Genomic DNA, 23,241 nt, shown 5'->3' with positions numbered 1-23,241 from the left:
GAGAGGAGGCTGCAAAGGGCAGGGGGAGAAAGGATGGCTCCCGGGTACTCGAGCCACACTGTTCTCCCTCAGAGGCCAGTGAGCTCCTTCATCCTGCAAATCCTTCCTGAGCCCTTGCTATGTGCCAGGCAATGTCCAGGGCATGCGGACATAGGGGAAAAACACAGCCCAGAACAAAACGACAGACTTCCTCCTGCCCTCAGGGAGCCAACATGCTTGTGTGGAAGAAAGACACTGAATGAATCAATCAGTAAGATATGGAATATGCTAGATGGTGATACAGGAGAGAGGAGGCAGGGAAATGCAGGCTGGGGGTTGCTGCAGGGAGGAAGGCCTCACTGAGGAGCGTGCTTTGGGGAAAGAGCTGAAGGTAGGGGTGTGGCAGGCCACCTCTGTGTTCTGGCCTGGGCCTGCCCCGGGGTGGAAGTAGGAGCAAGGGACATGTAACCAGCTGTCCCAGGGGAAGGAGGGCAACCTGGGAAGGCACCACCTGAGAGGAGGGGTATGACAGCTGCCAGAACAATCCGCAGAGGCACACGGAGGAAAGCAGCCGAGCCCCTGGGCAGACCTTACCAGAAGAGTGGACCAGAGCCAGGGTGGGATCAGCCTTCAGTGTCACACCAAGAGGATTTAGGCTGGGCCCTGTGGGCAGTGGGGAGCCATAGCAGGTTCTAGGGCAGGAGCTCCGTGACCTATGGGAGCGGCCCATCAGCTGGATGGTCTGAGCTGCTGAGGCTAGGGACATGCTTCACAGGCCCTGGCTCATTCAGCCAGCCTAACTGAAGCCCCCAGGGGGCTGAGGAGCCCTGCCCCCCAACCCGGCCCAGGTTTTGGTCTTTCGTGGGGCCCCCTTCCCAGATCCACTAGTGGAAGAGAGGAGGAAACCTCCCTTACTAGACTGTCCTCAAGGACAGGGATAGTGCTCATTCCCCATCAGAGCGCATGACCACAGCTGGTGCACAGTGAACTCAGAATCAAGGCATCTTGAGAAAGAATGGCTGATTGCCTCTGCCTGGGTCCCCCATGACTCAGCAACCTCAGTCTTTCCTGGGGCCAATTTAGACCCCACCTCTCCATCCCCCATCCTGCCTGGCTACTCACCAGACTATTTACAATCACGGCACTTAGGATCAGAGAAATCTGGGTCCAAATGCTGTGTGACTTTGGGCAAATAGCCCCACCTCTCTGAGCCTCCATGTCCTCAACCCCAAGCCTGGGATCATGTGAGGCGTCCAGAACTGAATGGAGGAGGAGGCACCCAACATGATGCCAGCTGGGCTTGGAGGGACGCTTAACAGGTACACAGAGGATGGGGAGACCCCAAAGCCTGCTGTTCAGGAGGGAGCTTGGGTGGACAGCGAGATCTGACCACTTGCAGGGCCCTCCTTACACTGAAAGACAGGAAGACCTCCCGGTGGAGGAGAGCGAGGCAGAAGGAGAGGCCTGCCTGGGAGCCAGGATTCTTCCACAAGAAAGCAGGTATCAGGGCGCTGGGCAGGAAATGGGTGTGTCCTGGGTGTGCTTGACCCCACCTTCCTGCAGGTGCTCAGGAACTGACACTCCCAGCCCCAAGAGCCCAGGAATGGCCCCTACCTCTGCCCGCCCAGACCTTCCCCCCAGGCTCAGCCAGGGTGGGCAGCAGCAGCCACGCACTACCTTCTGGGAGCAACCCCCTACTTCACTTTCAGTGAGCGGCCAGCGCCAGAAGAGCCAGAGATAAAGGCTGCATGGTCCCCGGATGCCCTCCTGGCTCCTCCCTCCTGTACCCTCTCCCCTCCTGCTTTTCTGGCCTCACAGCCTCCACTTTTTGATCCTGATCATTTGTCACATCGTGTCCATTACCTATTGTCCATTTTATGGTTTTTTATTTACTTTTAGTTTCTTTTCAGTTTCCTTTTTATGTTTAAATCCAACAAAGTTAGATGTGGAACTGGCCCCAAAGCTATGTGGCCGCTGTTCCAGGCATGGAGATGGGGCTTCCCATGAACTCACCTTTTGACTTCATTTTCACATTATGGGCTGGGATACCCTGGCCGCACAGGCGGAGGCAAAGACCAAAACACAAATGGGGCAAAAGGGAGAGAGGGAAAGAGCAGAGGATGAAAGGCAGTCAGCGGATGTGGGAACAGAGAAGCCAAGACAAAATAATAGATAAAGGAGGGATGGGAGGAGGGAGCGATGAGGAGCACATTTCCCATCCTGCCTGTGCTAACACAGCCCCTCAGACACTAAGGGTGTAAGACGGCAAAGAGCCACACGAGTTCTCAGGCACACTCACATTCCCTCTCACACATGCTGAGACAGCTGTGTCTAGGGCTGCGAAGGCCTCCTCCCTCCAGATCCAAAGCGGCAGCTTTCTTGGGGACACTCCACTGTCCAGACAGTGGGGGGGAGCACCCCCCACCATCACCTGATCCTTACCCATCCCCCAGGAAACTGGAAGTTTCTCTCTTCCTCTCCCTCCCTTCTAGTGCATTTCAGCCCCAGGCCTGGATTTGAGGTGCCCAAGGGACAAGTGAGGGTACCAGAACCCCAGAAACAGACCTGCTTACTCATTCTGGGCACAAACACCCACTTATCTCTTTGGAGCACACTTGATTTTCCACGGTTTTACACAGGAACCTGGCTGGGGGACACCTTTGGAATAAGGCTGGGACTCTTCTTTTGCTCCTCTGAGAATTTCCAGGTGGTCCTGCTTAGAGACAGGGTACTGGGTGTGTTGACTTGCCTCGAGGGTCAAGGACAGAAGCCCTCTACTGCACCGCACCATAGCTGAGTTGAGTCTTGGGCGGGGGGGCACCTTTATAGCATCCTGGGAGACCACTAGGCCTGGACTCTGGGCTTAGCAAAGGGTAGCTAAGAGGAGTGAAGCCACTTGCCCAAGGTCACACAGCATAAGGGAGAGTAGGGAAGCAAACCTGGGTTTCTGGGGGCTCTATCCCCTAGGCCACGGCAGTGTCCTTCTGCTCTCCCAAGTAACAGGGTGTCCACCATGGGAGTCTGGTGAGTCCTACTCTACCCAGCTGCCCGGAACACCTCGGGTGCTGGGGACTGATCTTATCAGCACAACAGCTGCTTTTGCAGTCTGCCTCCCTGCCCAGATGGTCTGGGGCCGCCAGAGCCACTCTGGTCACCTGTCCCATCTCCACTACCTTTGGTTCAGCCACATAAAAGAGCCTCCCCCTGCTGTCCCAACACACTCCTGCTGCCACCCGCACCTGCCCTAGGCCACCAGGTGGGAAGGGACTGGACCAAGCTGCAAGAGGTCAAGATCAACATCATGGATTGTGAGGTCCACAAGACCTCTCAAGCCTCCATTTCCTCACCTGTAAAGTGGGGATGGTAGTAGCAGCTGCCTCCTGGGGTTGTTCATTTATCGGCTCCTTCTGAAAATATTCCAAGTGTCAACAATGTGTCAGGCGAACAAAACAAAGTCCCAGCCCTTGGGGACCGCCCAAGCAGGGCTGGGGGGACAGTACTGGAAATCAACATTTCAGGGGGTCTTAAGTGATTTGGAGAAAAATATAGTAGGGAGAGGAGGATATGTGATGTGTGTGTGTGTGGGGGGGTGCTATTTAATACAGGGTGGTCGAGGATGGCCTCTCCGAACAGACGACATGGAGCGGAAAGTGCTGTTTCCAGGATTAAGCGGGGCCGAAGGCTCCCCGTGTGGGTCATTAGTCCTGCGATTATTGTCACTCCTGCGGAGTGCGGCCAGGGCTTTGGGCTGACAGTCCCCGGACCGGGTCAGAGAAACTCCCTGGACAGACCAAGGGGCAGGGGCGAGCGAGGCAGGACGCTGGCGGACGGACGGAGGTGACGGCGGAGGTGATGGATAGTGGCGGTGGCGGTGATGGAAGGAAGAGGCCGAAATGCTCCTCCCCATCCCAGACCGCCTCCCACCTCTGCGCCCGGGGACCGAGCTCCGCTCCCGGCGGCTATCCGCCAGCCCCGGCCCCTGCCCGGCGCCCCCGCGCTCACTCACCGCGGCCGCCGCGTCTCCAGTCCCGTCGCCGCAGCTCGGCGCTGCACCCCCGGCGCGCCCTGCGCGTCTCCGCCGCCCGCCCCCCGGCGCCCCCCGCCCGCGCGCCCCCCACGTGGCCGCGGGAAGCAGCACCCTGTATCACCTGGCGGCGGCGCCCGGCCCTTGCCCACCAATCGGCGCCCGCGGAGCGGCTCCGATTAGACGCGCCGCCCAATCAGCGGCCGCGAGGGGCCCTGGCGCCGCCCCCGCCTGCTCGCGCCTCGGCGCTCCGCCTTAAAGGGCCTGAGGGGCAGTTCCTGCCCACCGCGGGCCTCTCTTCTCCCGCTGATGAACCTGAGTGCACAGGACCTCGCTGACGGTTCCCTCTTTGAGGAGACCTTCCTCGCCTGCCCCCTGGCTAGCTCCTCCTCCTCCAAGCCGCGGCTCCAGCAGCTCCTCCTCCCGGAAGCCTTCCCAGACCACCAGTGACTCCTCCACCCCCTGCAGAGCCCTCGCGACTCTCGCTGGTCACCCCACTCCTCTTACTAGAGTGCCAGCGGCACTGATCAGGAGGGTCCTCCATCCCCAGTGCGCAGGACCGAGCTTGGTTCGTTCAGTGATTGTCGTCTCGACGACTGAGTGAATGCACTCAGGACCAGGCCTCCGGGGCAGGGGCACCCGGACCTTTCCTTCCAGTCCCACCTTTCCTTCCCTCGGCGTCGGAGGGGAGTGGGTATCGCGCATCCTCTCCCTCATCCTCTTCCCGCCGGGCCGGTTTCCTATGAGGATCCGAGTCTGCCCAGCTCAGCGTGAATGTTGGTCCCTGCACAGGGGACATGACCCTATCCTTTGGGCGGCGCGGAAATCCACTTAGATGGGGGCAAACCGGTGTTCAGGTTCGCTACAGCTTTGACCTGGAAAGCACTTCGGTTCCCCTCAGGCCACCACCTTGTAGGTACCAAAATATACATACGAAACCCGATTCAGCCCCGCCTTTGGTGTATGGGAATCGTGAGTTCCGCAGAGAGAAAACACCTGAAATTGTGCGCGCCACTCCTCAGAAAGACAGGTGGGCTCAGGGCCAGTGGCGAACACCCTGACAGAGGTGGGCGAGGCAGAGAAACAAGGTCTGGGGCTCAGGGCCTCAGGTGACTTCCGGGAGGAGGCTGGTTTGAGCCACTGGGCATGCGCATTGTCTCCCAGAACATCTGCAGGCCATTCCAGAGGCGGCATTGGGGTGTAATGACGAGAGGCTTGGTCCCAAATTTGGGCACGTTGTCTTACTAGATGTGGGACCTTGGGCAAGCACCTTAATCACTTTAATCCTGAGCGCCTCGTCTGTAAATGTTACCAACACCTGACTCACAGCCACGTCAGGATTCCAGTGAATTGTGTGCGCAAAGTGCTGGGCACAGTACCTGACCCACAGTAAGTGAGACACTCCATGATTAATACTAGCTGGTGTTAGACTTCACTTTCATCCTTGAGTTTCCGGCAGGTGTTTAATGGAACACGTATCAAGTGCTCTAGGAAACCCTTCGCTGAAGCCATGCGATGGCTTTGAATCCAGTGATGAGAAAGATCTAGATGTTTTACAAGCTGCTCCTGCTTTTTGAAAATCCCAATTTATGAAACTCTGGGTACACAAAAGACAAAGGTTAATTCTTACTAGCTTTCTTTTTTTAAAAAAAGCATGTGAAGTTTTTTTTAAAGATTATTTATTTGAGGGGTACCTGGGTGGCTCAGAGGGTTAAATGTCTGCCTTTGGCTCAGGTCATGATCCCAGGGTCCTGGGATGGAGACCCGCATCGCACCGGGTTCCTTGCTCAGCGGGGAGTCTGCTTCTCCCTCTGCCTGCCGCTCCCCCTGCCTGCCGCTCCCCCTGCTTGTGTTCTCTCTGTCTCTCTGACAAATACATTTTAAAAATCTTTAAAAAAATAAAATAAAATAGGGACAGGAATTCGTTTCAGGTCAAAATGAACAAAGACCAAGGAATTAGAATCAGATGATGAAATAGGCAAATCAGAAAGAGAATTGTGCTTTCTAAACCTTTCTCAGGATAAGGGGACAGGTCAAGGTCTCAGTAGCAGGCACTGGGCTAGGTCCCAGAGATACTGAGATTTACAACAAAACACCACAGATCTGGAAAGATAATGTGCAAAATATATGTTACATTGGCTTCTGACCACTGAGGGTCCCCTTTGTATTGGTCTTCATCCTTACCCAGGGATAGAGCATTTCAAAACCAAATGCGTTTATACATCTGAAGTTCATTCCTTCATTTTTATTTATGGACCAAAGTGATGTAACTTCATCTGAGCAATCCCCCAGGTTACCAAATCAGTTCATCTAATTCCACTAAAAGCACAGAAACTCCAAGCTTCTACTGTGCATGCAGCCTTACTCAAGGTACGTGAGATGTAAAAGGAAACAGACATTGGCGGGTGTCAGCCATCCCCGGGGCAAGCCAGCCTAGATCCACGCAGGACAGCAGCATAAGCCGGTCACTGCTGCATCCTTATCCGCCCCATGTCTCTAATCCTGCCTTCATGACAACACAGCTCCTGGAGCCATCAGGGTGGAACTTCAACCATTGGATTCATGACTCACTTTTGCAGGAAGCCCAAAGGAATGATCTATATTCAGCACAGGAAGAAATGACAAAAAAGGCAAGCCAGAGCGCTTGGGTTCATGAGCCCTGAACACGTTGGGGCGCATGGCCGGGTCTTGGTTATTTCCTGATGAGTCAATGACGTTGACTGAACTACAGGTGTGAGCTTGCTCTCACAATCTCCCCCTTTTCTCTAAAATCCCAGAATCTTGTACTGGAGTCGCCAGCTGACGAATGTGAGTGGGAAGAAACATCACCTCATTTCAAATCTGATCACTGAGGTGGTGAGCCTGCAACAGGCCTGCGCCCAGCAGCTTCTCCACATTTGGTTTTCACAGCACAAGCTCCCATCCGTTTGCTCGGTCACACCACCTCACGTTGATAGTTACTTCCAACCTCCAGCACCATTAATTCCGTTCTCTAAGGTGGGTCCTAATGGCTGTCCCTGCAACTTACCCCCAATATTGCACCCTCCCAAAGTGACCGAGAACAAAGATTAAACAACGGAAAAAACAAACCAAAAACAAAAAAACAAACAAAAAAACCCACCCCCAAACCCAGAGATGTGTTATGGGTTGTATCCCCTCCCTTAACCCCCCATCATTCAAGTCCTAACCCTGAGTGCCTCAGAATGGGACTGGGACTCAAAGAAAGGGTCTATAAAGAGGTAAATTAAAATGGGGTCATTAGGGTGGGCACCCACCCAGTATCACGGGGGCGGGTCCCTATGAGAAGAGGACACAGACACATAAGAGAGGGAAGACGAGGTGAGGACACAGGGAAGACAGCCATCCATAAGCCGAGGAGAGGCGACTGGAACAGATCTTCCTTGGGTCTCAGAAAGAATTAGCGCTGTTGCCACCTTCATCCTGGACTTCCAGAGGACAAAACTGTGAGACAAGCTGCTGGGTCTGTGCTACTTTCTCACAGCAGCCTGAGCCTCCTTAATACTGTGATTAAAATAAGATTCCTTTTCACCCATTCAAAAAGTGGGGGACCACAACACTATGTGGCCAGATTCCTCTTGCCATGTATTCTGGTTTGGCAAAGTGTGGAACTTACGGGACCAGAGAAATGGGATCACTTTTCCAGTTGGGAACCAGGCGGTTAAGTGCCTTGCCTGAGGTTGCACTGTTAGTTCCAAATGGGACACAGACTGTAGGCACCTGTCAGGGGGTCACAGTTTGTGCGTTTCTGCTTCTGGAGGAGAGGGAACGGGCACTCCCCCTGAGGACCACCTGTGAAAGCCCAAAGTGCTGCTGCTGCATTATTTCTAGGAATCTTGTTTTATCTTATGAACTATTGTGGATTTTGCACTTTCTTCTCTGTTTCAATATTACCATTAATACAATGGCATCCCTCCCAATACTGTGGAATAAAACAGGTGCCCTAGAAATAGGCACTTTATCTTGCCACCTGTACCCTATTTGAGCAGGGGAACAAGGAATGGTTCCTAGTACTTTCCCAACTGAAAACTATAGGTCTGAAAAGGACCTTTCTCCAGAAACACTTGTTAGAGACTGTTGCCAAAGAGATAAAATAGAGGAGTCCAGGATACACTTTGGAAAGTAAAGAAAGGCAGGTAATACCAAATACTACCTAAAGTAATGACTATGTTGAAAAACACCAGCTGGTAATAGTATTCAATGGAGCTTAAAAAAATTGGGGTCCCCGGAAGGCTCAGATGGAAGGAGCATGTGACTTTAACTTCCGGTTGTGAGTTTGAGCCCCATGATGGGTGTATAGATTATGTAAATAAAACTTAAAAAAAAAAATTGCACATGGAGCAGGCACAGTTTTCTTTGAGCCTCTCTTCACCCACAGCCAGCTAAGGCCCTAGATTTGACCCAGATGACAGCTAATGGCTACCTAGGCCTCTGGTGACCCCAGCTTAGAGGGCACTCCTAGCTCTCGATCACCTGGCTGCTCTTTTCTCCTGCTCCCTGGCATTTGAAACTCAAAGTTATGACTGATTCCTCTTTTTTTACTCATCTTTTAACACGCTCCTAGCAGTTTAAAAACCTAATTTCAAAATCTGCTAAGCACTTCCCATTAATCTTATGGCATGATCCTGTTGTAACTTATGGCCGGAGGTTTTGCTCCCTGAACTATCAAGGGTCTAAAACCACAAAGGACGGTGGGGAGGAGAGCTAATTGGGCGTCAGGTCTACCGAGCCTGGGTTCATGTCTAACTCCATCACTTACTACACATTTAATCTGGGGAAAATTAGCTAAACTTATTTGCTTCTGCAAATTGGGGTTTCATATTACACATCTTTGAGAATTTATTTGTGAGGACTTGAGATAGTGTGCAGTGCCTAGCAATAGGAAACTACAGTGAATAGTAATTTAAACAAGACCCAACTCGTGAAATAAGATATTCTAGCTCATTTATTTAAAAAAAATGTCTTGCCTAAAATTCTAAAATGCCTTAGTAACCTTAGGGTAGTGAACATGGTTCAGTTCTTTGACACTTGATTATCTCACACTACCTTCAGGTGGTTATTCTAAACAACTGTGGATTCGAACACCTTTCTTTAGATTTTTTTTTTTTTTTAAGATTTATTTATTTGAGAGAGAGAGAGAGAGCACGTGCACAGAGGGAGAGTGATAGGGAGAAGCAGACTCCCCACTGAGCAGTCTGATACGGGTCTTGATCCCGGGACCCTGAGATCACGACCCGAGCTGAAGGCAGATGCTTCAACGACTGAGCCACCCAGGCGCCCCGAACACCTTTCTTTTACGCACAAGGAAATGAAAGCTCAGGGAGATGAGGCTTCTTGGCCAAGGCCCCACAGCTGGTAAGTGACACAGCCTCCAAGGGCCACAGCTACGGATGCTAGGATGGTGGCCTGAGCAATGCACTCTAGTCAGGAGTCTATTTCAGTGTGGAAATGACAAAAACCTCTTCTTTTATACACTGCACCAGCAAAGCTCAGTTACACAAACAAGCAGTGTAAGGGATTTAGGTCTGATGTGAGAAGAATGTCATCAGAGCAAAAGTTTTTTTTTTTTTTTTAAGATTTTATTTATTTGACAGAGAGAGACAGCCAGCGAGAGAGGGAACATAAGCAGGGGGAATGGGAGAGGAAGAAGCAGGCTCCCAGTGCAGGAGCCTGATGCGGGGCTCGATCCCATAATGCCAGGATCACGCCCTGAGCCGAAGGCAGACGCTTAATGACTGAGCCACCCAGACGCCCCCAGAGCAAAAGTTCTTAAACAGTAAAATGGATGAGCAAGGATGCTGTGTAACTTTCTGGGGTTTAGGGAAGAGATTTGTGGGTACTGGGGGCAAACAACGATAGCAGGGGAGACCAGGTGACTAATGTTTCTATCAGAATCATGAGTATTAAAAGCAAGGATTACTAATATGCCAGCTCATGATTACTAAGCAGATATCCTGTCCGCGAGATTCAGTTGTCAGACAATCCCCCTTCTGGCACTGCTCTTGGTAGGCCCTCCTGAAGTATAAATTTACGGTTCTTAAAGAGGGGGAAAGCAGCTTACTTGGCAATGTCAAACTTCTGAAAGAAGCTGTGGCTCCTAGAGAAAGAGCTTTCACAAGTGTCAGTGTCCTTTGAACTGCAAGAACTTGCCTGTAGCAAGTCAACTGTGAGGAAACCAGAATGTGTCCCAAAGCTAGGATTTGAGAATGACCAAGTACTTGTACAGTGTCCAAAATACAACTTAGGGGAGGCATAGACAACATTTCCCAGGAATCTGAGATCTAATTCTAATAGTTCTTATCAAACTTAAGCAAATTCTAGAAGCAAACTTAATACATTTCATTGCATTTCTAAATCCTCTCTACTCTTAGGTCCTTTGTTTGCCATGAACAGAGCACAGGGTCCACTGGGCTGCAGGTTAAGAGGAGAATTCAGAAGCCTGAAGAACTGCCGACGGGAGACAACAGAGCAGAGCAGCTAGAGATGGCTCTGCATTCAGGGAGCCTAGCTTTAATTCTGGCTTTGCCATTTACTATGACCTGGGGCAAGTTTCTGAACCACATTCTGTGCCTTAATTTTCCCTTCTGTAAAGTGGGGATAATACATAATTACCATCTCATAGGGTTGCCAGGATTAAATGAACAGTTCTGGTCCTTTGGCTTCAGCTCTGCAGAACTGAGTGGCCATCTGTTCTACCATGAAAATGCAAAACAAACTGCACACTGGGAAGTCCCATCCACCAGAGCCTCTGAGGGAACGGCTTAACAATGATCTTTTTTTCCAATTAAGAACAGAATTTCTTGCCATGGACAAAATTAGAATTTTTGCTTAACCCAAAGAGAAATAAATTAATATGATTTTGCAGGTTTCAAAGATGAGAAATCTCAACAATCCTAAATTTTTCAAGTTTTTCTTAGTTGGCTAAATACAGCAGTTCATGCATATGGCTGGCTTCACCTCTTTCTCCTGAGCCCTCGGGATGGCAAGAGTTATGACAGTCTGAGCAAGAAGAATTTCATACAAAAATCGGTTAGCAAACCTAGACTAGGGCTGACAAACTTTTGTAACGCAGGAATGATGGAAAAAATGTTTAAGGTATTGGCATATTACCTAGCTCTTGTTTTCATGTAATTTTCTGGTTAATCATACCCCATAGATGTGATTAAAACATACATCTGTTTTCTAAGATTTATATTGGACCAGGCTTCCTTTAATTAAGTCCGTGGGGATGGTTAGAATCTGTATTGAATGCTTTTATTTTACTAAGAAAAGGTCTCCACTTTTTTTTTGCAATGGTAGCTCTTCTTTCTCATTTTGTAGGTTAAGAAGCTGACAATCTCTCTCCCAGTACTTTCTGAGATTCATTTACCAAAGCTAGTTTGTAGGTGGTTTACGGATACATGAAACACTGTAACTGAGCTCAGTAAGTCACTAACAGAGAAAACGGAAGCCACTGATCCATGCCGGAAATTGCTGGGATTACCTTTTGAGTTTGCTGTCTTCCTTTCTGTAACTTGGAAGTAAAATTTATGTGTTCTGCTCCTTTAGGATGCTTGGAAGGAAGAAAAACCCAAACATTCCTTTATCTCAGCATAAGTAAGGTGCATGTCTTTGATGATGGGGATTTTCACTAAAGAGTGCAGTGACCCTCTGTCCTAACCTAAACTTCGTGAAGTTAACACAATGTCAGAGTTGGAAAGGATCTCGGATGATCTAGTCTAAACGTCTTACCCGATGCTGGAGCACCTGATGTACAACAGTCACCAGGTGATTCAGGGTATCTTTTTAAAAGCGGTACCGTAACACAAAGAAACCAACCAAAATCCTCCAACTTTTGACCCCGGTAGAGAATTCCTAGCAGAGGTACCCAACGCCCATACTAAGAAATTATTATCAGCCAAAAATCGTAACAGAAAACAGAATTAGGTCTGTAGGGTTTACCAGTCCTTCAGCAGTGCTGTATTTTTTTTCTAACTCAAGAATATATGTGAACATTAAACACAGAAAACTGGAATCTACGATCTTGAAGAATCTTAGTAAAACGCAAAATGATTTTTTTTAAACCCCTTACTCATTAAATAAGCAGGTTCAATATATCTAGAAACATCATTTACCATCCATATAAAGAATTCAAAGCAAATAAACTGGTGCTTGTATTTAGAAAGGAAGATGGGGGCATGCTGCTAGCTCAGTCAGCAGAGCAGGCGACTCGATCTCAGGGTTTGAGTTCAAGCCCCACACTGGGTATAGAGATTACTCAAAAATAAAATCTTTAAAAAAATTTTTTTAAGCTAAAAAAAATAAAATAAATAAAAAGAGGAAAATGGATGGCAGCTATTCCAAGGAGTAGAAAAGACTCAAGCGAATGCAACTTAGCTACTTCTAAGGATATACTAGAAATTTTAAAATATAAGCTACAGTTCAGCAGCTTTAAAATTTCATGTTTATTCATATTTTTCAAAATATATGTACATAAAAAAAGGAAGATTTACAACAGGAAAGATTGCCTTACATGCAACACAAATTCCAATGAGCTCATGATGGGATCACACATGATTATGCATCTACTTCAAGCCAATTTTCTCCAGTCCATTTCCCAGCCACACGCTAGGCTGCAGATGAGATCCCAGGAGACAATGCAAGTGGAATGAATGAAATAAGTATCTTGTGCCTCTGGCAGCACTCAAAGGGGCCAGAAGGTGTACACCAAAAAGTTTAAGACAATTAAAATGTCAAGTGCCACAGGGAGGGTAAATGATAACCGGAAATCAGTATTTCCCAAGTAGAAAGCTAAGTACTATTGAACACAACTGCACGATACTAAAACAAATACAAATGATGAAGGGTTAGGTAGTCGGGCTTCATTTGTTATTTTTTTCTTTTCTTTTTTTTTAATATCTCAAAAAGGAAGCTACTTGCTTGATATCAAAAGTGCTGTGGAAAGAAAGGAGGGGAAAAAAACCCACAGATGAATCTGGAATTTAGTTTATTTTAGCAAATTGTATGGTTTTCCACTTAACATTTCTACATTAGCAATGATGTAACTCTCCAACATTTCCTTATAAAAAAGGCAAACTGGAAATGACAACTCATGCTCCAAATATTAAAAAATATATTTAAACATTTGATCAAGAAGATTTTATATGTTTTGGTTTTTGGTAACACAGGTGACACCAGAAATCACAAATTCAATATATTCCTGTATTTCCCCTTCAGTCAAGAATCAAGTGGTGGAGGGAATTTGTGCTTGCGGTTGAGGGAATGCAATGCCCTGGGCCGGTGAAAAATACCTGTGAATTTACCAATGTGAAAGTGGCCCAAAGGAGTCACAGGTCTTCAGAACCTAATGAAATCATAATGATTTTTGGCTTATTCCCAAAGCTAAGATGTCTCTGTATTTATATAATTGGAGAGAGAGGGTTAGTGGAGTGGTTTTATAAATACGATTAATTATTACAGCTATAACTGGAGTCTCCAGGCAGAAGGCTTTACAATTTAGTCAGTGCTATATACTGCCTCTTTCTTACTTCCAGCACCCGACCAGCATCCTATTCTTGATGCTTTCTACAAATATAAAAATCTTTGCAACTGTTTAGATAAAGCTGGAAGGAGGAAAAAAAAAAAAAAAAAAAAAAAAGCCAAAGCTGACCATAAAAAAAGAAAGAGGGTTGGGTGGAGGGAGAAAAAAATGACAAGTGTAGATTATACAGTTCAGGAAAATCCAGAGTTATCGCAGAAATTAAAATGACTGAGGGAAGGGGCAGGCACCAAGAACAGCACCTAAAGCTAACAAATGCCTAAACTGGTTTATTTATATTCCCTCCCCACAATGTTCATAGGGGAGGAAAAAAAATGTAATTTTAAAAGCATCAAAACTAAAACAAACGCACACTGACCTTAGAAAATAAGATTCTGAATTTTATCATGATACCCTTTTTTTTCCCTATAAAATTTACTTTTTTGCTTTGAAAGATTTCTTCATGTTGGATTTGCCCTTGCTGGGCAATTTCACTTCCTTTCTCACACTGGCTGCAGGCTTCTTTGAAGAGCCACCACTAGGTTTCTTGATGACTGAGGATGAGGGTCTGGCTTTCTTGGCAGGAGTTTTGGCCTTGGGAGGGGCTTTCTTGGGTAGGGGCCTAGCTTTCCCCCGCTGGGCAGCTGGGACTTTAGGTGCAGGCTTGGATCCTCTCTGCTTCACGGATGCAGCCTTCACGGATGACTTCGCTGGGGTTTTCTTCTGCAACCTGTGAGAACCAAAGAGCAAAGGCCGACACTTAGTACTTGAGAGATTCACTTTGCCGGGGTGAGCAGCTACTGTGCCACAAAAGACAGAGCAAAGATAAAAGTCATCTATGTAAAGGATAGGAATGGGATTATTTTTAAACTACAGCCTTTACTAAAATTGTATAAAATTCAACCAATTCATGGAAGTCTATACATAATTCATGATGCTTTTACTAAGAAAATAGGGGTTTATTTTTCTTTGAATAACCAACACTATGGATATACATATTTGACCAAACGGTAAATTACATATTCACGGGGCTTCCTAAGTTCAAAGCCCCTGAATTTTTAAGAAGATAAGTTCAAATGTTACACAAAGAACTTTCTGAGAGGGCTCCTGCGTTGTGAAGTTGCTGTGACTATTCCTGCCATTCTTCGCGCTTAGGCAGAAGGGCCTCGCCCAAGTCCACACCTCCTCTTAGGTGGAGGCTCTTCATCGTCAGAGTCTTCTTCTGAGGAGTCATCCTCCTCTTCATCCTCATCTCTTGAATCATCAAGCTCTTTCTTTGGAAACAGAACTCCTGGGCTATGAAAAGAGAAAAGGAAAGAAAAATTAGGTAAAATCAGGTCAAAGAGAAGTCCTACACAAGACAAGGGAGAAATGTGAACCTAGGTGTTCTTTCCCGGACATTCCACTTCTTCCTGCCCTTCCAAATGCCATGTTACAAGTATCACTTACAGTTTAACCTATTCTGAACACACAAAGTTAAAACAAATCTGTAGAAGTCCCAGACCATACCTCATTCCCTTCCTCCTGCCATTTAATAAAACTGATTCTTAATCATTGACTTAGCAAACAATTATTTAAGCTCCTGACGTGTGTCCAGCACTACTGTATTAGCCACTGAATATACAGCAGTGAATTGTCCATAAGGCAGCAAACAGTTTGCACAGCAGTATACATTTTTGCCCTCAAGATAATATAAGACCTCAAAAACAAAGACCTCAAAATAATATAAAGGCTGAATCTTTTCAAAGTTTTGGAGAAATTCAGCAAGGATTTTCTAATTTTCTTTGCTCTTACTGATAGAAATATTGATCCCATTGATTAATTCCTTAAATTATAGATTTTATGTGCTCGACTTTAAGAATTAAATTTAATGTTTGAAAAATTCAAATAATATCCAACCAACCAAGTAACACCTACCTAGGCTTGTGAACAAGGTACAATATAAGGAACTACACTATATTCTTGCTAAAATAGGGTTTTAGTAGTACATGTCATGGCACTTTACTAGAAATGAAAGTATAAGAAGGCCATTGCATGGGTGCACAGGACAATGCTTGGCCCAAAGGAGGTGCTCAATATATTTTTTAGTGCAGTAATAAATATAGATAAAAGAGATTTTCAAGGAAATGGCCCTGTCTCTGTAGTATGGAGAAGGCAAATTAGGATTCTTGGAAGCAGCCAATGCTCTCCCTCCTTGAATGATGGACAATTTTTTAAAAGATTATTTATTTATTTGAGAGAGAGAAAGAGAGAGTGAGAGTAAGAGAAGGCATGAGCAGGGGGAGAGGCAGATAGAGAGGGAGAAACAGACTCTGCTGAGCGGGGAGCCAGAGGTGGGGCAGATCCCAGGACCCTGAGATCATGACCTGAGTGGAAGGCAGACGCTCAACGGACTGAGCCACCAGGTGCCCCAAATGATGGACAATTAAAACATTCTTAATCCTCTAATAATCTTGTCATTATCATTTACTTAATAAAAAACAAATGAGCATAAAAATGGCCAAGGACCTCAAAGAAACAATAGCTCTGGCAGGATACCAACATCCTGCCATTCTTACGTGAAAAGCTTTTACTCTAAAGATTTTATTTATTTATTCGACAGAGATAGAGACAGCCAGCGAGAGAGGGAACACAAGCAGGGGGAGTGGGAGAGGAAGAAGCAGGCTCATAGCAGAAGAGCCTGATGTGGGGCTCGATCCCAGATCGCCGGGATCACGCCCTGAGCCGAAGGCAGACGCTTAACCGCTGTGCCACCCAGGCGCCCCAAAGCTTTTACTCTAAAACAATACTGCCTTAGGTAGGGGCACCTGGGGTGGCTCAGTCAGTTAAGCATCCAACACTTGGCTCTGGCTCAGGTCATGATCTCAGGGATCATGAGATTGAGCCCTGAGTCGGGCTCCATGCTCAGTCTGGGGGTCTGCTTGAGATTCTCTCTCCCTCTCCCCCTCCTGCTCATGCTCCAAAATAAATAAATAAATAAACCTTAACACCCCCCCCCCAAATCAATATTGCCTTAAGTAGTCTTTATTTTCAAGTAGAACAGTAGTAAGTTAATAAATTAAGACCAAGCCTGTAACCTAGAATAAGATTTTACTTCACATTATGGGCTAGCTACTTACCTGGGATAATAGGGAAAACAGAGCTGGAAGGTGCCACTGAATCCTTTACCAGAGATCTGTTCCATCCACCCATTCTTTTCACATTTCTGCAGAGTTTTCTTCAGCAAATGCACTGAATAAAAAATTTAGAAATGAAGAAAGTTTATTCAATTTGATTAATTCCCTCAACTACAATCAGTTATACATCAATCTACTGTCACAGATATGTTGACATGTGCTAAGGGAATTCTTTGTGGTCAAAGGGTTTAATAATTCACTTAACAATTAATTAAGTGCCCATAAAGTTGAAAAGGTTAAATTGTCACAGCAAGAGACTTTAGAGACCTTAAGTCAAGTTCCTCATTTCAAAGGAAGGAGAACAGGAACCCAGAGTAGTGACATGCCCTACAGTGGCACAAAAATGATTAACAGCCAACTTAAAACTAAACCTCTCATCTCCATTCAAACATCCACTGAATACCGTTTATACTAGGAAAACCACCTAGGAGAACAGCGATACAGATCAACAAACAACAGAACAATACCATGGCTTCTAAAGGCCTTACCAATTCTCATCTTTCATACAAAGACCCATCAAAACTACATTTTACAGTGATTCAGTGTCCAAAAAATAGCTGCAATATCAGTGAAACAGAAATGGTTAAATAACCAACTTCATCTTCTCTTCTAATACTTGACCAAAAGGGAAAATCATGAAATGGTCTGTAAGGGTCAGTATACACAGTAAACACAGTACACATCTTAAGGAAGGAAGGAAAGATAAAAAAAAAAAAAAAAGTCACACAGCAGTTCTCAAAGGAATGTATGAAAAAAAATGACCAGAAAGCATTCTTCTATAACATTAAAAAATTCATACTGCATATATGCTAAAAGTCTATTAAGACTTCAAAATTACTTTTAATTAAAATAATAGTCTAGTTTGCATTTTGTTACTTATTTTCTACTTTCCTTACCCTATACCACTATGTCTATTCTAGTAGCTCACTGAAAAAATACCCAGACTCACTAATCTGTATGTGATAGTACTGCTAGGGTAAGGCTTTTAATCTCCAATCTCCACCTTACAGGGTAAATACACTTTACTGAAAAAAAGTATTTTCTGTTTTAGGGCCTAAGGCAATGAGAAGTAACATAAGCCATATTTTAAAACACTGGCTTGGTTTCAAGGTGAAATTAGATGTTTTAGTAAAACATTCAGAAAGGCAAAAAAGATACTATACTTGAGGGGTGTTCTGAACCAAGGATTTATCTAAATTACGATAAAAACAAATATGGGATTTTACAGCAAACTAAAATCAAATCCTAATCTTCAATTGACATCGTAAATTAAGGATAAGCCTTGATCATTTGCTTTTCTTTTTGTAAACAATAAATTTGTAAAGCTGTTGTTCCCTCTTGGTTTTCACAATCGGTACTTAATGTTTTGTCATTAACAGCACAAGCTGTAAAACTTTTAACAAGATAATTCCCCTGATCCCAGTAGATGCACACAACTCCTCATCTTACTTTGATAGTTAGAATTGGTCCCTGGGTGGTTCTCCAGGACATACTTCTTCAGAGCAGTGGTGGAGCAGGTCTTCGGCTCATTCATGGCAGCAATGGCAGACAAGATTGCATATTCCATCAGGCTTCCACCAAGCAGGGGTTTCTCCCCTGATTTCTTCAGCTGTTTTCCAAGGAGGAAGAGAAAAGCATCAAGACAACACTCTCCCAAAGCAGGTCAAGACAAGACTCCTCTGCACCAGGTGGGTCGGAGTTCCTGCATTAGCACAGATATGTTTTACAATAAATTGTCAGGTTAGGGACTTTCTCTTCCCACTCATCAGGTATTCAATCTAACTGAGGAGTCCCAACCCTCCTATGGATATTCCCTCTTTCCATTTACCCCTCCATCCAATCTAAAACAGCGACAGCTACCCTAACTCAAACAGAGTAACAGCTCTACCACAATAAGCAAGTTAACTTGTCATGCCCCAATAAATAAGATACTTTTGAGAATACGTCCTTTGTCTCAATCTGAAAAATGCAGTAGTTATAAAAATAATAACCTTTTTAATCCTGTAAGGAAAATAGCAAAGGAAAAGCTTAATAAATATTTAGGGTATCAAACAACAGAAAATTCCATAGCATATTCCAAGGACAAAAGGATGGGGAACAAAGATCAGCACCATTAAGCAAAAAGGGTAAAAGGACAAACTCAGGTTATGGTCTACAACAGAGATTCTCAAAGAGTGGTCTACAAACCCTCTGGGGTTCCTGAGACTCTTTCAGAGGATCTGCAAGTTCAAAGCTATTTTCATAGTAATACTAAGATGTGATGTGCCTTCATCACTGTGGTGACATTTGCACTGATGGTAGAAAAACAATGGTGGGTTAAACTGTTGCCACCCTACAGTAAATCAAGGAGGAGACAAAAAAATGTACCAACAGTAACTGTATTCTTTATTGCTATGCACTTGTGGGTAAAAAAAAAAAGTCAATTTTACTTAGGAATGACCTTGATGAAGTAGCAAAAATTATTTTATTAAATCTCAACCCAAGTGCATGTCTTGTTGATACTTTATGGGATGCGATGGGAAGAACACACAGAGCATATCAGCTGCATATGGAGGTATGATGGTGGTCTCAAGGAAAAGCACCCCCAGTGATTGAGTTCTGAGCTGAACTAACTGCATTATTCATGGAACATCCTTTTTTACTTGACAAAACAACTAATAGCTAAACTATAGTTATTTAGGATTTGGGCATCTGGTAGACATTCTCTTGAAAATGTATTAAATAAACCTCTCCCTTGATAACAGTATTTGTTATCAGGCATAAAAAGCAATTTTTAAAGAAAAAATTAAAATCACGGAACACTTGTATTTACACCATGGTGAGCCTGGTAATTTCCTAGTCCTTAAGTATTGTTCTGATGAGGCCAGCGGGTGATATAACGTTACTTTTGTTATTGTTTGATGAAATGTAACAATATTTTAATAACCTGCAAAATTCAGTGAACCACTGTTTTTCAAATGACCATGTTATAAAATTACACATGGTTAGAAGATCCACTCAAAAGTTCAAGATGAAAAGATTTTAAGGCAAGAATACAAAAAGGTCACTGATGTGGTCTCAGGTTCTACATGGCAAGTAACCTTTAAGGAATTACTACAAAATCAGTTACTGTAATACAAGACATTAACAAAATAAAGGACAAAAACCACACGATCATCTCAAGAGACACAGAAAAATCATCTGACAAACCCAACAGCTGGTTCATAATAAAAACTCCCAACAAACAATAGAGGAAAATATTTTCTTAACCTGATTAAGAAGCATCTATGAAAAACCTACAGCTAACTTAACGGTGGAAGACTTGATGTCTTCCTTTTAAGATGGGGAACAAGATGAGGATGTCTGCTCTCATCACTGTACTGGAGGTTCTAAACAGTGCAAATAGGCAAGAAAAAGGCAAAACAAAACATCTAGACTCGAAAGGTAGAAGTAAAATGGTCTTTATCTGCAAACGATATGACTCTATGTAAAAAATCCTAGGGAAGCCACAAAAAATCCTAAGGACCCTACAAAAAAGACTACTAGAACTAGTTCAGCAAAGTTGAATCAATATAAAATCAACAGACAAATCTATTGTATTTCTATAGGCTAGCAACATCTAAAAATGAAAATATGTCCATTCACAATAACATAGAAAAAGAATAAAATACTTAGGAATAAACTTAATGAAAGAAATGTTAAGACTAACTTTATACTGAAAACTACAAAATGCTGCTGAGAAAAGTTAAAGATCTTAATAAAAAGACAGTGTTCATGAACTGGAAAAGTCAACATTATAAAGATAATGATTCTTCCCAAACTGATATATAGGTTCAATGCAATCTCTACCAAAATCCTAGCTGGCTTTTCTGACAAATGGATTCTAAAATTCATATGGAAATGCACAAGAGCCAGAATAATCAAAACATTTTTTTTTAACCTACATTTTAACATTTCCCAGTTTCAAAACTTACTGCAAAGTTTTCAAAGCTACAGTCATCAAGACAGTGTGATCCTGGCATAAGAATTCACATACAGGGATGCCTGGGTGGCTCAGCCGGTTAAACGACTGCCTTCAGCTCAGGTCATGAGTCCCACATCGAGCTCCCCGCAGAGCAGGGGAATCCGGTTCTCCCCCTCCCCCTGCTCATGCTCTCTCTCTTGCTCACTCTCTCTCTTTCAAATAAATAAATAAAATCTTAAAAAAAAAAAGAATTCGCATATAGATCAATGGAACAAAATTCAGAGTCCGGAAATAAACCCTTAACATTTATAGTCAATTGTTTTTTTATAAAGATGCCAAGGCAATTCAGTGGGCAAAGGACAGTCTTTTCAATAAATAGCATTAGGACAATTGGATATCCACATGCAAGAACATAAATATTTATATCCTTACCTCATACTACAAACAAAACTCAAAATGGATAGACCTAAATGTAAGAGCTAAAACTATTAAAAAAACTCTTAAAAAAACCCCATAGAAGTCAATCTGGTGATAAGTTAGGTGATGATTTGTTAGCTACACCACCAACAGCAGAAGCAATTTTAAAAAATGATAAACTGGCTTTCATCAAAATTAAATACTTTTGCATTTCGAAAGATACCATTAAGCAAGCGAAAGCACTGACCACAGATTAAGAGAAAATATTTACAAATCATGTATCTAGCGAGGAACTTGTATCTAGTTGCATAACTTTTTTTTTTTTTAAAGATTTTATTCATTTATTCGACAGAGATAGAGACAGCCAGCGAGAGAGGGAACACAAGCAGGGGGAGTGGGAGAGGAAGAAGCAGGCTCACAGCGGAGGAGCCTGACGTGGGGCTCGATCCCATAACGCCGGGATCACGCCCTGAGCCGAAGGCAGACGCTTAACTACTGTGCCACCCAGGCGCCCCTAGTTGCATAACTTTTATATCTCAATAAGACACATAACCCAACTTTAAAAACAGAAAAAGGAATTAAATAGACATTTTACCAGAAAAGATAAACAAATGTCCATTAAGCACATGAAAAGATGGTCAACATCAGCAATCATTAGGGAAATGCCAACCCAAACCACAATGAAACAGCACTATATATCCACCAGTATGGCTAGAATTTTAAAAAGACAGTAACATGAGTTTGCAAAGATACGGAGAAACTAGAACCCTTACACTTTGCTGGTGAGAATGTAAAATGATGCAGTCACTCTGGTAGTTTCTCACAACATAAATTTACCATATAGTCCAGCAAGTCCACACTCCTAGTTATGTATGTGAAATAAAAACATGTCTGCACCAAGATTTGAATGTAAATGTTCATAGGCAAAGTTATTCAGAAGAGTAAAAAAAGTGGAAATAACCTCAATTTTTATCAACTTGTGAATAAACAGAAAGTGTTAGATTCACATAATGCGATACCATGTGGCAATACAAAGGAATGAAAGCACTGATTCACGTCGCAACATGGACAAGGCTCAAACAGCAGTGTGCTAAGTGAAAGAAGCCAGACACAAAAGACCACATACTATATGACTCTATCTCTACGGAAAGTGTAGAAAAGGGAAATCTATATAAAGAGAAAATCAGCTAGTAGGTTGGCTGAGGATGAGACTGGGGAGAGACTACGAATAGGCACAAGAGAACTTTTTGGGTGATGAAATGTTCTAAAACTGGACTGTGGTGATGGCTGTACAACTCTGCAAATTTACTAAAAATCATAGAATTATAAATGGTAACTTAAAATGAATGTATTTTATGATATATAAACCATACTTCAATAAAGCTATTTAAAACATTATCATTTGTTCTGACTCTTGGTTTCGGCTCAGGTCATGATCTCAGGGTGGTGAGACTGAGCCCTGGGTCGGGCTCCACACTCAGTGCGGGGTCTGCTTGTCCCTCTCTCCCCCTCTGTCCCTCCCACCCCCGACATGCTCAACAGCTCTCTCTAATAAGTGAATAAAATATTTTTTTCTAAAAAAAATTATCACCAGTTGCGTTTTGGTAGAGTATCATAGTATCCACAACTATTGGAAAATTATCTTAAACTACTCCACGCTTTTCTAACTGTATTTCTATGTGTGGTGAATTTTCTTCATGGATATAATCCAAAATGTGTTGAACAGATACCAGCTGTCTTCTCTTAAGCAAGATTTTAAAGACTTTTGCAAGTTTTTAATAAACAGTACCCCCTTCTTCTCAATTTTTTTGTTTTGGCAAATATAGTTATTTTTCACAAAAAAAATGTATTACGCATGCTAATGTGAAAAATTTTTTTAAATTAATATTTGAAATTCCCTCAGTTTTAATTTCTAATACAGTAAATACTGATAGGTATAACCCACATAAAAAAAACCTCTTGGGGTCCTCAAAAAATTTTTAGAGTATAAGGAGGTCCTGAAACCAAAACTTTTGAGAACCACTTCTCTATAATCCTTTTCGGCCTCTAACCTGGAATGTCCCAGAAGCACCTTTGCCAGTTATTTGTTCTAACTGGCCTCTCTCTACTGCCCTCTGCAGAGCATTCTTCAACAGCTGAGGTCTGCAGAGAAAACAAAAGAATAACG

At 44.1% G+C, this 23,241-nt stretch overlaps 1 protein-coding gene across 6 annotated transcripts in view; it reads right to left on the bottom strand.

The window, feature by feature from the left end:
- Positions 1-12,441: 12,441 nt before the first annotated feature.
- Positions 12,442-23,241, bottom strand: part of HP1BP3 (heterochromatin protein 1 binding protein 3) — a 34,477-nt gene continuing 23,677 nt past the window's right edge. For all 6 annotated transcript variants that reach the window (XM_045782222.2, XM_045782216.2, XM_045782219.2 and 3 more), the window contains 5 exons: positions 23,126-23,216; positions 18,164-18,323; positions 16,658-16,769; positions 14,721-14,834; positions 12,442-14,268 (listed from right to left, as the gene is read on the bottom strand). In XM_045782222.2, the coding sequence (XP_045638178.1) occupies positions 13,974-14,268; positions 14,721-14,834; positions 16,658-16,769; positions 18,164-18,323; positions 23,126-23,216 (772 nt within the window). In that variant the 3' untranslated portion in view covers positions 12,442-13,973. The remainder of the gene's footprint in view (positions 14,269-14,720; positions 14,835-16,657; positions 16,770-18,163; positions 18,324-23,125; positions 23,217-23,241) is intronic.

Source organism: Ursus americanus, chromosome 33, assembly GCF_024610735.1.
Source record: "Ursus americanus isolate L20-20 chromosome 33, mUrsAme1.1.p, whole genome shotgun sequence".
In the NCBI taxonomy this organism is placed as follows: Eukaryota; Metazoa; Chordata; class Mammalia; order Carnivora; family Ursidae; genus Ursus; species Ursus americanus.
This window is presented reverse-complemented; position numbering and strand designations above follow the sequence as displayed.